This window comes from Melopsittacus undulatus, chromosome 7, assembly GCF_012275295.1.
Source record: "Melopsittacus undulatus isolate bMelUnd1 chromosome 7, bMelUnd1.mat.Z, whole genome shotgun sequence".
Lineage (NCBI taxonomy): Eukaryota > Metazoa > Chordata > Aves > Psittaciformes > Psittaculidae > Melopsittacus > Melopsittacus undulatus.
Window position 1 is genome coordinate 29,309,967 of NC_047533.1, and position 16,786 is coordinate 29,326,752.

General features: G+C 39.5%; 2 protein-coding genes across 3 annotated transcripts in view; one reads left to right on the forward strand and one right to left on the reverse strand.

Annotated features, from left to right (window-relative positions):
* Positions 1-16,786, reverse strand: part of PPAT (phosphoribosyl pyrophosphate amidotransferase) — a 44,334-nt gene that overhangs the window by 23,111 nt on the left and 4,437 nt on the right. The window lies entirely within an intron of this gene.
* Positions 1-16,786, forward strand: part of PAICS (phosphoribosylaminoimidazole carboxylase and phosphoribosylaminoimidazolesuccinocarboxamide synthase) — a 36,835-nt gene that overhangs the window by 6,109 nt on the left and 13,940 nt on the right. For both annotated transcript variants that reach the window (XM_034064723.1, XM_034064724.1), the window contains exons 3-9: positions 2,080-2,517; positions 3,527-3,616; positions 7,649-7,735; positions 11,261-11,332; positions 12,031-12,432; positions 13,873-13,938; positions 14,995-15,185. In XM_034064723.1, the coding sequence (XP_033920614.1) occupies positions 2,080-2,517; positions 3,527-3,616; positions 7,649-7,735; positions 11,261-11,332; positions 12,031-12,432; positions 13,873-13,938; positions 14,995-15,185 (1,346 nt within the window). The remainder of the gene's footprint in view (positions 1-2,079; positions 2,518-3,526; positions 3,617-7,648; positions 7,736-11,260; positions 11,333-12,030; positions 12,433-13,872; positions 13,939-14,994; positions 15,186-16,786) is intronic.

Below are 16,786 nucleotides of genomic sequence, written 5' to 3' on the forward strand. Positions count from 1 at the left end.
ATATAAACAAAACTTTTCTTGCACTAAAAATCTGAGTCAAATTTCACAGGAATATGTGTGTTACTCAATGCTCTTGCAACACACTGCCAAGCAGATTCGTTTTGTCTGCTAAAAAAAAGCTGCTTTCTATGAAACCAGCAAATTAACTTCAGTTTGCATGGGCTCTCAAGTACGTATTGATACTAAAATGTCTTAACCTAGTGCCTCTCTTAGTCTTTAGATTTCAGGCACTATTTCAGACACTGCTGAAAGAGAACTTTGAGGCCTTTGTATCTATATTGCTGAATATTTTGGTTTATTTCAGCAGATTTCTCATTTTGAAGAACCTTAGAAAAAAATCCAGTATGGCATAAACACATCTTTTAGGTGAAAAAAATAATGTATACCCCGTGATAATTTTTTAAAACAAATTAGAGCTAAATTACATTTGAGACATGAGGAAAATTTTCAGTGATCATAACTTCCTTTCAAAGTGGTGCTTGTGGGTAAGATATTTTGAATCACTGTTTCTTAAAGGGAAACAGAAGCAAAGAAGGCCACTGTTTTCCACTCTGAATACAGCAGAACAAATGAGCAATACACTGAGTCACTAGAAGTTATTTGAACTAATATCCACAACTGAACATAAGCTCAGTTGCAAATGAACTTACTAGTGAGAAATAGTGGTCTACATAAGAACTAAAGAAACCTTATGCCTCCAAGATTGCCCTACACTCTGCCTGGGAAATGCAGGGAACACCTTCTGCATTCTTTTTCCTCTTTTCTTCCCCTGTGCCTTTTCTCTCTGGTCTCTATCTGGCAATGAAGAATGAACCATTGCGGAAATGCAGATAGTTGAAATACTCCTAGTAACACTGAGCAGAGACTACATCCAACCTATCTGACGTTGACAGTTGTCAAGTGTGACAGTTCCTATGGTTGCATTCACCTGTAAATGAGCATTTTCTTTGACTTCTTCAGGAAGAAGTGAAGAAAGCATAATAGATATGTCACCTGAAAATTATCCTCAACAACATCTCAGTGGGCTGGCTGCTGCAGAGTCCTGATTAACACAGAAATAACGGAAAAAACTGACACCTGTTAGTACAGCTTTTTCCCAAGTAGAAAGAATTACAGAGACTAGCAAAGAATGCTTCTGTCTAGGACAAGTTTGTCCCCAGACAGGTAGTTATGCACAAGTATGCATCACTGGGGCTCTATGTACAGGCAAAGGTCAGATATTTCTGCCATCACACAAAGTTCGGTGACTGTAAGGTATCAAACCCCCACAACCTGGCTTGCCCTTTTAGAATAAGGCACTGGCAAATGCATTTATCACTTTAATTGCAGGGCATCCATTACCCCTAATATTAAAAAACAAGGTTGGAGAGTGGAAAAAATTAAAAATATCTTAGTTCTGCTGAGTAAGATAACTCAAACTTTAAGTTTTATTAATAAAAGACACAAATAATTCTGATTGGCCTGCAGCAAGAAAAGTGGAAGTTCTGTACCATAAGAAGGAGGTTCATTATTACACGAGTCCCTGTGTGACTTAAGACAAAGGTCTCCATTCCTCAGCTCCCCACAAACAGGGTGCTTTGTTAAAGAGTTAGGATCAGATTCTTCAGATCCTTACCCAGTTTAAATCTCTGCATGTGTGTTAAGACCAAAATCATGGCATGAATGCAGAAAGTCTTGAGCTAGTGTCAATGACTCAGGGCACAATTTGTTATTGTGCTAATGCAGCACTAATGTCTGAACAACAAAACAGCTCATCCTTTATTTTCAAATGTGTTACAAGTAAAAGTTCAGTATATTAGGTCACACCAGAAAGTAAGAATCCTCTTAGATTAATTAAGGGTACATATGCTATCTTAATACTGGTTTTCAGGAGAAGGCAGAAATAATGTCAGAATTAACAAAAATGCTGACATATTAATACCCAAGAGCTTTATTTTATTGTCACTTCTGCTCCGTCTTTTTCTGGAGAGACAAGTCATGAGGAAATTGCATACTTCATTCTCATTCTCTCTGTCCTTCCCCAACCACCCAATGCAGGTAACCCGTATCTGTGTCTCTCCCTTACCCCACATGATGCAGGTAATCCAGCATCAGCAATAGAGGCTTCCAAAACATCGACTTTTATCCCAACAGTAGCAAATGAAGGAGGAAAACACTGGACTGTTAATGAAGTCAGAGCTTTGATACGCATATGGTCAGACAAAAATATCCAGCAACAACTAGAGGGGACAGTGAGAAATAAAAGAATATTTGAACAGGTTGCTGCTAGACTGCAAAAGTTCGGGATTGACAGGGACTGGAAGCAGTGCAGGACTAAATACAAAAATCTGAAACATGAATACAAGAGTGTAAAAAGTGCCCAAGACTCAGGGAGTGCAAGAAAAAGTATGAAATTTTTTAAAGAACTGGATGCTATTCTGGGGCACAGCACCATGGAACAAGCAAGTAAATCACATAATGATGAAAGCGAGAAGCCTCCAGAATGGACAGAAGCAAAATCAGAAAAGAACTCCATAGGTAAGTACTTCAGCTATCCATATATCATTTAATCCTCCCTACCCCAAGCAACCAGGTAGATTAACCAATTCACTGGGGGGGGGGGGGATGACAAGAACATTGAATGGAAACATACTACTTTGTCTAGTAGTGTTGTCTTACTTCATAATGCAATCTTTCAGACTGAGTGATTGCCCCAGATATTTCAAATAGAACAGAGAAACAAAAGAAGGGGGAAAAGATGAATATGTAGGATAAGACAAAGTGATACAGAGGGACCAATTCCAGTCAAAATCATGGCAGAAGAGACTGTTTCCAGCTTAGATGACAAAATGGATCAGACTGATGGTCAGACTGTATTACTGGAAAACTGAAGACACTGAGCAACAAAGTCTGTATAGACTTTGTTTAGAAGACTAACATTCAATCTGTCAATCTGTTATGGTCCCCCCTAGCCCAGTTTTACAGGCCTTTGGAGCAAGACTCTCAAACTAGGGAGACAACTATTGTGAAAATAGCAAAAGGAATAGCACCAAGAATACTGGCTGAGCTTGCCTTTTCTTTTTCTGTAGTTAATAATGAATAACTTGGTAATGGATGGATTAATGCAGAACTCGAGTAAGACTGATGAACCTACATTACCCAGGAATTAAAACATTTTTATTGGCATGTATAACCAGAAACGTGCCTGTTGTTCAGAACAGAATTAAACACAAAACACTTTATAACACAGTAAGGATTCCATATGGAATGATATTACAGTGGCCAAATGTAAGACTAGAATTTAGTAAAGTATTGGAAGAAGTCAAGAAAAATATAACACAGTCTCTGGTTGAAAACTATGAAAACATTTTGGGAGAAGATTCACTCTTCAGTTGCAATTTCTAGGCTTTTTGCTAATGCATCTACTACTGCCTGCTGGCATAAAGAGCATCCTACACTGGACATATCTTTTGATTTGACAAAGCACAGCTGTTCTTATATCGTACACAAATGCACTGACCTAATTAACATAGCATTATTTATGCAGAAATGCCTGGAGACGCAGGTGAAGAGGACTCTGTTAGTAATATGTCGGAAGACCTACGGGTTGCAGATATAAAGAAATTTTCTGACTCAGGTAAACTGAAAAGTCTTGTATTTTATCTCTGAACTTAACAAATTAAGATAGATAAGCCGATACTGTAATTACAGTTAGAAAATGCAGAGGCCTAAAAATCTTATAAGCAGGAGATAATGTCATAGTGCTAACCATACCATCAGTACAGGCACATATGCGCATTTACAGCACTGCTAAATTAAATAAACCACAGTCTAGCAAGTAATCTTTTTAAAGATTCATGACCCAAGATGTAAAGAAGAAGCTATTGGTTTAAGCAAGTTAAATGCAAAGTATTACTGCATTTACTTAAGCTATGTCTTCCCAAGGATTAGAACTGTCCAGTCTCCTCTCCATGAACGAATAACACATTCACTTTTTCACAATATAACATGATCAGTATTTAATGTAATTATGTAAATGCTCATGAAGGGGATAAAACCTTCATTAAGAGTATCACTATGAGCAGTGAATATGAAGGTCATATGCTTTTCACAAAGAAACGTTATGGTTTACATCTGAAAGCACAACTTTCAGGGGAAGCGGGAGTTTAACATTCAGCTAGAGATACGTGAATGTCTCGAAAACTGACAGACCTGACTTTCCACAAGAGGACCTCATGATCTCTTTCAGTAGCATGAGGCAGAATATGGTCTAAATTAGGCATTAAGGAGCAGAGTAGTCTTACAGAATTTAAAATGGTCCAACATGAACTTTAAAAGATTTTAATAGCAAATTAAAAATCTTCTCACAGATGATATTACTGTAAATACTACTCCAGACAATTGGGCAGCTCCGTGTATAACAAAAGAAACAGCTATGACAAGTAAGTCACAATGGTAACATAATTAGGTATTACATAAAGCAGAAAAAGATGCACTTTTTTTTACATAACAGTATCATGGAGCTCCTTTATTCTCCAGTTGTGGCACATGCCTTTCCTAGACAGTTCACATACTTTTAAAATGAGAAACTGGTATGTACCTCTATATTCATCAATATACTTGCTGATAAGTGGTGTAAAATGCAATCAGGAAGTAATCTATCACACTGGTTATCTGGTATCAGCAGATGTCTGACAATCAATAGCCTTTAGGATGTGACTTCCTAAGGACTACTCCATATTCAACAGAACTTATGTAGAAAACTGTTTCTCAACAAGCATGTAATTATAAGTTATACATACTTGTGTGCCTTTAAAAAAATTGCATAACCACCCAATTTGACATAAATAGGAACTTAGAAATTCTTTTGACATGTGTCACGGTATCTTCCTAATTAATACGTGGAGTTAATGTACTTTACAGTGAGAGTTATATGTACACTTCTCTAGATAATATGCTAGCTAGCCTGGGCAGACATCTGCTTCTGGCAACAGCAGCTGCATACATGCGTAGAAGTGCACAAGCTGCCTCAGAAGTGCACATGCTTCTCACCATCTTACATGTGAATCTGAGTTATTAGCCACAGTAAAACTGTCACAATTGCCAGTCTTTATAAACAGTCTAGTCATGTTTGCCATAATCTAGTAAGGAAAACAATATAAGACGGTATTAGTCAAAAGAATAATATACCAGTTTCAGGGAAATACCTAGGTATTTGATTTTTCATTGCTTTTCACAACTTTTGCACACATATTTGCTACTCAAAGAGCAGCAAATGCCCACCTGAGAAGGAAAAGACAAGAGGTAAATCAATCCTTACATGTTCTACATTTTCAACAGACTAGCCAGCAGAGGGTGCAAGAGCATCACAGCAGCCGCAAGCCCATGTCGTTTTCAGCAAAACAGCCTAGGAAAAGCTGGGGCCACTGAGTTTTTTTCTGGTAAAAGAGGCTGATACTAAATCAATCTGGAAATAAAAAAAAACTTATCCGGAAACTTTTACCGGTATTTTATATTTCACGGAATCACTTTTAAGGGCAGCTAATTCCAGAAATCTACTTAGAAGAGCAAGTTCCTTCAGTTTACACAGGCAGTAGGGACTCATCAATTCAAACTCCATGTACACATACATTCACAAGTGTCAACTTCACAGTAGAACCACAGACTGTGTATAGGTGTTCAATTAATCTGAAGTGCCAGCGAAAAACAGTGAAGATGAAAACAAGATTCTAAGGAATGCCGGTAGCCTGATAGTTCTTAAAAAATATGTACAGCAAGTATTTTGCTTCAAATTACTTTTCTTGCAATTAGTTTTTAGGGTTTTTGGTGCCCTGCATGCTTTACTATATGTCTTTCTCAGAACGAATCTGGAATAAGTCATGACACTGCAAAGATGCATTCCTAAGCAAGGGCTTTTTAAATATCTATTGCTTAAAGTTAAGATCTTAAGTCGGTGCATACTCAGGAACTTACTGGCTCCAACACTTACTGCTGTGTGCTTGGAATTTTAAAACGTTCAGATATAAAGTCAAAAGACAATAATATTTTAATATGTATGCCCCAGGCTGGTGCGAAGTAGAGCATCTCGGTGAAGCATGAAACCAAAAGTTCTTGATTATTCACCAGCTCAGCTCGGGGCACACTTGGGCTGCTGACACAAACTCCTAACTGCGTGCAAGTTGCCTGTATTCAGTCTCACAGTCTGCAGGACAGAAATGGCAGAAACTTTGCAAGCTGGTGGAGCATAAACATAGGCCACACACTGAAAATTCTCCTACCTCTGACATTTCCCACTCCCTTTCTATACTATACAAGACACACATGAGAGGAAGGATTAGGAGACAAATTACTAATCTTGCCTCAAGAGCCAAAAAACAGGATAAATAGTGATAGTGACAGAGTGCCAAAAGAGAAGAGAGCTTTTATCAGTCTGAGTGGGTAAAAGGAAAGGCTGCGACAGCATTGCTCTGGTGGCCTTGTGAGCAATGCTTCAAATACAAAGTACAGATTTAAGCGTATTTACTGGCAGTTGTCTATAGTTTTACTAAAGCTACACAGTGAATGGAGCCACCACATTTTATCCATGCCAGAAACTGTCAACAATTTGTTCTGTTTGGCTCAGTCTTGTTCTCCTCTTGCCTTCCCTCCAAAACCTCTGAGCTGTGGCTTAAACAAAGCCAAACTCCCTGTCGACATTCTTGTCTCACTAAGAAATAAAAGGCACATGACACAGGTCACATAGTAAAGAACATCTAATGCAAACAAGGTCATATTGATTTGGGGAGTAATTTTTAATAAAATGGCTCTAGATTATGCTTTATTACTCAATGTTTAGGGGCAATATTCTTGAATGGACTGAGAATAGGCTGGGAGCTGGAAAATGCTGTCATCGATCCATGGTATGTCCTTCACCATTTAATCTCTGTACAGCAGTGTCCTCACCTGGTAACCAGGACTGGAAAGACCACTTGCATCATCCGCCTGCCCATCCCTCCAGCCCAGGACAGAGGGGTGGAGTTCTCGCTTAAACACCAGAGGCCAATGGCAGAGGAGCAGAGCTCTCCTCCCCGTGGAGGGGAGCCCAGGGACACCTCTGTCAGGAGGGGCCCAGCTGTGTGATGTAAACCCCCCACAAGTTGTCAGGACAGGCATTTAGTACTTTATCAGGCAGGCAGGGCAGCCTTGCTGATCAGTCATCCAGGCACAGCACTCTGATGCAACATCAAGACCCTTGTCCCTTTTGGGGACGATTCAGTTACTCTTGGCGTCAGTCACTTGAGAGTCTTTCAATAATTTCAGTCTGTATTGAAGCACCTCTTATGAAAGTCACCATCTGGCACATTCTGCTGTGTAGAGGTTTACCAGTCACTACACATATCTTACAACCAAGACCAGCGAACCATTCACCAAATTCTGATCCAGGTTTAAACAATAAAAGTTTGCATATTTAACCCATAAACTTCTATTATGCAGGTGTTACATGGGGTTCTGGATTTGTTTTAATATGTAAGTACATACACTCTGCTCCTAAGCCCACTACTGCAGAGAAATGGCAGCTTTGATATATTAACAGTAGTTATCATTAATGGAATTCTGAAGCTGGGGATTCTCAAGACATAACTCAAGACCTGTTTAGTTAATTACAACTGCATAAATATATTTTTTACAGAAATCCTTGAAGATGAAGGAGACTTTGCCAATTCCACTCCAGGAGCTCTGGAAGCTACACAAATAAAGAAGGAGACGATTGACATAGGTAGGTCAAGACTGTGTCTTGATGGTTCTAACAGCACATTTTACCTTAGTGGGAACTGCAGGTTTCTAAGGTTCAAGTTATTCCTGCACATTATACTTGTTCTAGATTGATAAAATATGGGTTTTGTTTGATTTCATAGTGCAAAAATGCATAAACTCTTATTTCTCCTTCTCCCCAATTAGTAAAACGATCTTATTTTGCTGGACAACATGCACCGTATTTTGCTAGATGTGATAAGACTGTATTTGATTGTGACACAAACACTGTTCTTTTTCTTATACAGTTGTGCTAGAGAAGATAAACTAGAGAGCTAAGTGGCTGTCTCAGATATCTGAACATTTTATACCATGTCCGTGTTTTCAAACTACTTCATGGGAGTGCATTTAATTTCAGACTATTTACTATCAAACAATTGCCATAAATATGCTGAATTATTTTACAAGTCAAACTGAAACCAGAGCCTCGGCAATATGTAGAAGTCATGCATTCAATGACAAGTATTCAGAAAAAGATTTATTAAAAAATTTAAAATTTAACATTAGAATACATATTAATATTGTGGAATAAATGAGCATAAACCATGAAAGGTGATGAAAAAGAGGCATCAGAGGAAACAATGATGACATTGAAACATATTGACCTGATATCCTGGATCAAAATATACTTTACAGTATATGATTCTGTGAACAATTCTTTGGCCTTTTACATTGAAAGTTTCTACTATAGTATTGCTATTGTATGCATCAGTATTTCTGTGATCCAGACACGGGCTTCCTTCTTGGCAATTGTGTTACCTGAGGTTTAGGTTTTCAGACACCCTGTCCAACACAGCTTTTATGACTGTTTAGATAGGCTGGTCTTGATTATGAAAGACAACTGTGACAACTATGACACAGAGGACAACATCAGAGTAATGCCATCACAGCAATGACACACAGAAACACAAGTTACACCGAGGATAAAGTAAAGCAGTGTCCCTGAAAGTTCAGAGACATAGTGAGGTCACACTAATACAAAGAGCAGAGTTCATACACAGTGACGCAGAATAAAACATCATGCAAATCAACTGACTGCCTTATACACACAAATTCCCTGCTCCTGTCATGTAATATCCCATTGAGGATAATAAGCACACAAGTCAGAAGTACACAAGTAGCACTGCTGAAGGCAGAAAGAGATTAGAGAGCAGCATGGTTGAGAGAATAAGCACATAAGTGAAAGTCATGGGAATTTTTATAATAGTAAAAAGAAATCATAAACCCTTGAAGAGCCCAGCAGCAGACCTACTCCATTCTGGCCCAAGGTTGTATTTCCAATAGCTGCAAGTGTTAAAGGAAGATGTGAGAATTTTCATAAGAGTTGTGGGGTAGCCTGTTTATGAAAACCACTTTTTTTTCTACTATCCCGAGTAAATCACACACACATGCTTATGACAGTATTCTAAGTTTTCCATGCAAAATGATAAGAACTAATCTTTCTCTTTTTCCCAACCCAAAAAGTAATTCCACACAAAAGTGAACTTTCAGCCTCAGAGAAGTCCAAGCATGAGGAAATAAGCCCAGTCAGCAGATCTGGGTTTTGATGTCCATAGATGATGTCAAGAATTTTGAGGGCTCCTGCATTTTACTTCTGAAGGGAATAAGTTTTATGCTGCAAAAGAATGCAAAACTATTATAGCTTCACCTCTGCAGAGGGAGAAAACCTGATGTGTAGGCATGCAGAATAATAATATAATGATTTTCTATCCTGCTAGAAGTGGAATTTTGAAGAGAATTCAGATGCTGGTAGAATCATAGAATAGTTAGGGTTGGAAAGGACCCCAAGATCATCTAGTTCCAACCCCCCTGCCATGGGCAGGGACACCTCATACTAAACCATATCACCCAAGGCTTTATCCAACCTGGCCTTGAACACTGCCAGGGATGGAGCATTCACAACTTCCCTGGGCAACCCATTCCAGTGCCTCACCACCCTCACAGTAAAGAATTTCTTCCTTATATCCAATCTAAACCTCTGCTGTTTAAGTTTTAACCTGTTACGCCTTGTCCTGTCACTACAGTCCCTAATGAATAGTCCCTCACCAGGTTCCTTATAAGCTCCCTTCAGATACTGGAAGGCTGCTATGAGGTCTCCATGCAGCCTTCTCTTCTCCAGGCTGAACAGCCCCAACTTTCTCAGCCTGTCTTCATATGGGAGGTGCTCCAGCCCCTGATCATCCTCGTGGCCCTCCTCTGAACTTGTTCCAACAGTTCCATGTCCTTTTTATGTTGAGGACACCAGAACTGCACACAATACTCCAAGTGAGGTCTCATGAGAGCAGAGTAGAGGGGGAGGATCACCTCCTTTAACCTGCTGGTCACGCTTCTTCTGATGCAGCCCAGAATACAGTTGGCTTTCTGGGCTGTGAGCACACACTGAAGCTGGCTCATGTTCATTTTCTCATTGACCAACACCCCCAAGTCCTTCTCCGCAGGACTACCATGAATTTCCTTTTTGCCCAACCTGTAGCTGTGCCTGGGATTGCTCTGACCCAGGTGTAGGACCTTGCACTTGGCATGGTTAAACTTCATGAGGTTGGCATCAGCCCATCCCACAAGCGTGTCAAGGTCCCTCTGGATGGCATTCCTTCCCTCCAGTGTATCAACCAAACCACACAGCTTGGTGTCATCTGCAAACTTGCTGAGGGCACACTCAATTCCATTGTCCATGTCACTAACAAAGATGTTAAACAAGATTGGCCCCAACACCGATCCCTGAGGGACACCACTCGTTACTGGTCTTCAGCTGGACACTGAGTCATTGACCACAGCTCTTTGTGTGTGACCATCCACCCAGTTCTTTATCCACCGAGTGATCATCCTCCTGTACTGGGCACTGGTGAGGCTGCACCTTGAATCCTGTGCTCAGTTCTGGGCTCCTCACTACAAGAGAGGCATTGAGGTGCTGGAGTGGGTCCAGAGAAGGGCAATGGAGCTGGTGAAGGGTCTGGAGCACAAGTGTGATGTGGAACAGCTGAGGGAACTGGGGGTGTTTAGTCTACAGAAAAGGAGGCTTGGGGGAACCTTATCAATCTCTACAGCTACCTGCAGGAGGTTGTAGTCAGGCGGGGGTCAGCCTTTTCTCCCAAGTAACAAGGGACAGGACAAGAGGTAATGGCCTCAGGCTGTGCCAGTGGAGATTTGGGTTGGATATTAGGAAAAATTTCTTCCCAGAAGGGGTTGTCAGTCATTGGAACAGGCTTCCCAGGGCAGTGCTTGAGTCACCATTCCTCAAGGTATGTAAGAGACATAGATGTGGCACTTGGGAACATGGTTTTGTGGTGGGCTTGGCAGTGCTAGGTTAACAGCTAGACTCCACGATATTAAAGGTATTGTCCAACTTGAACAGCTCTATGGTTCTGTCATTCTGTAATTAATGGGTTATGAGATTTTTAAGTGAAGACAGATATGACATGTAGAAGATTACAATAATATTAGCAACTTATTTGTCTAAGTCTGCTTTATTTAAAAGTGTGTATTTCTACAGATGATGATTCTATAAGCACTACCTCAGAAGACAGATCTTGTACACCAGTAGCAAAACGGATGGTCGGGACAGGTGAGCATTAATTTCCATGCATTTATTCTGAAACAGAATTGCATTGTAACTACAGTACCAAATCTGGAGCAACCACATCTCTTCTATAAACAAAACTGTACTTTTCTACTCTGACTCCAATTAGCTTTAGCACTAAATTTACAAATTAATTTTGTAGCTGTTCCCTGTCACAAGCAAAAGTTGCATTAATACTGTTGTTTGACTTCACATTCTATACTTATCTGATGAGCAGCACCTGCCTACTTATGAATATTTGTGAATCTGAAGATAATTTTTTTCCTACTGAATCTCCAGTAGCATTTCCATTTGCATGACACTTTGCCTTGAAACTATACTGGAAGCCCGTTTTCTTATCAATGCTGATATCTTGTTGCTTTAAAGCTTAAGGCCTACTGCTTTCCTGCATGTAGCACTTGGATACATCTGTCTTTAACCAACAACAGCAACAAAATTAGACTGACAAATGTGGAATTTTAGATGCCTTGGAGAAACAAGAGATTTTACTTGTTATGTATTTTGCATACTTAAAAGAAGGGTAATCATGTATGTATATTAACATTGTAAAACTAAAAGTTTCCTAATAAGAGATTATTATAAATATGAATTAATCCTTCAGCTGCTTACCAAGCCACTAGCTACAATTACACTTTAATGTATATATATTCAGGAACACTAAGTTGTTTTGTTTATATTTTCAGACAGTCATGTTCCCTTGGAAGAAGCACAAAATCATTTTAAAGTTATTACAGTTAACGATACTGGAGCAGGAAAACACTGGAGTGATAATGAAGTCAGAGCTCTGATAAACATATGGTCAGATGAAAAGATACAACAAATGCTTGAAGGGGCCACAAGAAATAAAGAAATATTTGAGGAAATCGCCAGAAGGTTAATGAAGCGTGGCATAGACAGAGACTGGAAACAGTGCCGCACAAAGTACAAGAACCTAAAATACGAATACCGCGCACTGCAGAAGGAAAATGAGCACCTTGGTAATCCCAGGAGAAAAATGAGATTTTACGATGAAGTTGACTGTATCTTAAGAAGACAGCCACTGGGTCCCTCAGGCTGGGGATGTGAAAGTTCAAGTCTCCTATCAGGTACTAAAAACTTCAATGATGAGACAAAACATTTAAAACAAAACTTAAAGCCTATTGACCCATGCATTAGGGTGAAATATGTGGCCAGAATGGGAAAGGAAAATAACTGAAAAGCCTGTATCTGCATGGTCACGTAGGCAAAACTCAGCAAAAGGAAATGGTCTTTGGAGTAGTTTAGAAGAACACTAAGAGAAAGCACCTGAAGCATTCAATGTGACTGGAGAATCTTTGTGCTTTTGGAAGCTTACGTGAGATACAGTGAAATGGTGGTATAAAATGTGTCAGGTTTTAGAGGTGATCTAGCAAGGCATGTAAAGTCTGACTGATAGACAGCTGCAAGCTCATACCATTTAGAACTGCAGAAATCTGTAACAATCAAGCCAATTGAAGAGACTCAAAAAAAGTAAACTTCATTAATTCAATTCACATCAATTCACACCACAGTCAAGAGAAAAAAATCCAGACCAGTGATGCTTATTTGAGCCCTGTTAAATATTATATTAATTTTGCTAACACATAATCAGTTTTCTAAACAGAATTTGCCTGTTTTATTATGACAAGACCTCTGAACCCCATTGCTAACCTTTTGTCTGCTGTAAGGGTTCTCATGACTGCTCCAGCTCTCAGGGGCATTTGTCCCTATTACAGGCAAATCAGATGCTCTTATAGAAGCAAATTAACCACTGCAGCTTAGATCTCAGTGAGTTATAGTAAACCAGAACTAATTCTGGTTTTCATCAAAATGGTAAGTAGAATAATAGTACTAGAATAGTAGTAAAATTGTATTTGCAGTGTCACAGATGTTAGTTGAAGACTTGAACCATTTCTGCAAAGAGGGTGGATAGCTTAAACAGAAACTGCTGGAGCCAATCTTAAGCCAGCTACCCTCTGTCCTGAATCAGAGCCCTAAAGCACTGTCCAAGAGCCCCATATTGTCATGCCATTAGTTGAGGCTGGAATGACATCCACACAATCATAGGATGATGACACTACTTCTTACCTATCTCATTCTTGTGTTCAGTCACATTCTTAAGACAGGCATTTTCTTCCAAATACAGAAACTGAAGATTATTACTGCTTATTGCTGTCTGTGAATGGAATTTGTTAACACCAAGAATATTTGAGCCAACCTGGCTGTTTTACATTTAGCATGCTAGAAAGGACTATCTAATCTGTGCTGTAAATGCTGATGCAGGAGACAGTAAAACAGTAACCTTTCAGAAAAGCAGCTTAAGCTATTAAGCTTTTTGAGGCATCTGCCAAATAAATGTGTCTCCACCCTGATTTTGTGTGCCAATCCAGTACCTAACTTTTCTAGAAGATTCTTACTGCTCCAGGTCACTCGTCCCAATGCATTTGCTTTTGTAGTATAAGGTTTTTTGGTGTGTGACTGTATTTAAGAATCTCTTCAAAATAGTCACCTTGGTTTTCTCTTCTAAGTTTCAGTGGGAGATGTAACAGTAAACACAGGATCCTTGAGTATCAAGAGAAAAACATGGAATGATGGTAAGAGTTCCTGATGTTTTAAAGCACCTATACACTGCTGTTGAATTGGATGCCAGACTCTAATTTCTAGTACTAAAACAGTTTAAAAATAAAGAAATCCTAGAACTTAACACCGAGCTCCAAGTCAAGGTTCTCTTGCCCTCAAAAATCTGCAAAAGAAGAGTCCTGATAAAAAATGTGGGCCTAAGGAAAGCTGCAGTTTATTTCAGTCCTCACCCCTAGTATGAATGACATAAATATCATTTGTAAGAATCAAGTGCAAAGAAAAGATAATTTTTTTTAAAAAGAAAGTGTCTTAATTACTTGTGTTGCTCAGAGGAAAACAGAGACAATATACCACAGTCATGGTTTCTTCATATACCATCATCAGTAAATGAGAGGAAAAAATACAGGTATTTAGATGTATAAAGTCTAACATGCAATGTCTAATATGTTGTCCAAGAGAAAACACGTTAATGCAGCTATTTCAAAGAGAAGATATGGTACAGAATCACTGAGAGAGAAAAATGAAGGGATGGGTAGAAATACATGGCGTGCTATCTGACATAGGAAAGGTCAGGAGCTTGTTTGTTTTTTTTTTTCTGGCAGAACTGTCAGGCCTCTAATAATAAAAAAGTCCAACACTTAGGGATTACAATCTTAGTTTTAGGAGGCTTGCCCCTATTTCTAATACTAAACTGTTGTCTTGTCTACAGACAGCGGAACGCAAACAGATCCAAACATCACAACATCTGAATTCAACCTGCTCAGTTCACCATCCCAAACTACTAACAGGACTAACTTCTATGTGATTAAACATACTTTCAGTTATTGCCTATTAGGCAAATACGTCTGGCAGAAGGCAGTATCTAGGCAAAGCTGAAGGTTTCAAACTAGTGATTTTTACAAGGTCTGCTTCATTCCTCCTTGACATTATACAGTGACCTCTTACACAACACCTGGCAGTGCCTGCCAAAAATGCGTAACAGGACAGCATTAGTAGAATCTAGCTAGATGTCAGTGTCAGCAGTTCAGTAACTTGCACACTCTAACTACATGCTTTGCTTTTGTCCACAGAGGTCTCACCTGTTCCACTTAAGAAAAGTGCTTCTGAAAATGCCATACTCCACTTCCAAAAGCTATTAACAGAGAGAGTGCACACAGTAACAGAAGGCAAAAAGTTACTGTTAGAAAGGCTTTGTAAGCAGGAGGAAATGCAAGACCTCAACAGAACACAGCGGTATGCTGATCCATCAGCCATACAACAGGTTGGTTTAATGAACTTTCTACTAAATTAGCATGCAAAGAGATTCTCTCAGATAGTAGAAAATTAGACAGACATATTTATGAGTGTAGGTCACCCACATGAATATGTGCTTGCTCCCCTTTAATATATTCACCTTCTGCCATATAAACTAAAACAACTTATGAGTTCCCATCATAATCCTTAACATAATCATTTAGCAGTGACATCAGTCTAATAAAAGATAGAACCTCTATCTACATGCCTTGGCTCACTTACTGGCATAATTAACAGTCTTAATGGAAAGAAATTAACACTTTGATAAAACAAAACATGTACAGTTCAAATTTCATCCCATCATTTCCAATTACCATCTCTGTGACCTTCCTAGCAAGTAAGTCCTCTGCAATTAACCAAACAGTCGAAGTCATGAGAACTTCTTTTCAATTATGCAAGGCTGGTGGGGAAAACCCAACACTTAATTCCTTCATCAGCATTTACACTCCTAGCTGCTTCTTCTGCATATGCTGGGGTGGGGGACCATCCCAGCATATGGGATGCATATGTGCTATAAACAGATATTTGATCTTCTCTCTCCTCAAATATCTGCACTATTACCGGGGAAGGGTTCAGATAACTGAGGGCAAGTCTGTCTCCTCTCCCATTTGCAAATGACAATACTGATTTTTTATGAGGTATGGCAGATAACTAAAGCAATCACCACACTTACCTATCCTAAAAAGTTCCATTCTTCTCTAAAGCACACACATTCACTGAGATGAATGGGTCACTTTACATGTCTTTCATAGGGGTGTTACCCTGGAAAGTCCTCAGAATGCCCCATTTAGATTATTTCCTGGTAGACCAGACTGTATTTGGGCCAAATGCATGGAGAATGAATTCCAGGGAGGAGAAATGCCTGCATTGGTGGTGGATCCACAAGCACTGTCAGCATCATTGTCAGCTTAAAAGACTCTCCTTCCAGACCCACCCTTTGTGCCTCCTCCAGCAGCAAGGTCTCCTTTGTGCTGGCACAAGAGCTTACACAGACAAGTGGTTAATCAACTGACAGAACTGATTTAATTAAAGCTAGCCTAATGAAAAGCCCCTCTAAACAATCCTTACTTTTTTTTTTTTCAAGTTTGAGGGAAGTAGTGTAAGACAGCAAAGAGCAGCCAGGACACTTTATTTGAACTGAACTACCCAGCATGAACTTCCCATGCTGTGTACAACCCTCCCTCCAGGCAACAAGCTCACGTTTAAGGTATGGGTAGACAAACCAACAGCTTGTGAAAATTACTGGAGACCTGTATCATGCCCTCTTGGATAACAACTACAGTCAATGTAAAGAGGAGTGAACAGTTTCACCCCAATTTTGTGGCTAGGTTAATGTAATGGAATGTCTGATGGCCACAATAAACCTAAACTGTCTCTGAAATGTCCTCTTGCACAAACATTTAGGCACCATTTCCCTCCTGGCTTTTCCAGTCCTTATGTTATCTCATTCCAGGTGGTTTCTCTACATCCAGAGATAAGAGCTGATACCAAACTGCATTTTGTGACATGTACATCTAAGAGATCTGAGCTTGGGTAGAATAGAAATCTGGCTTTCCGAAAATGCACATG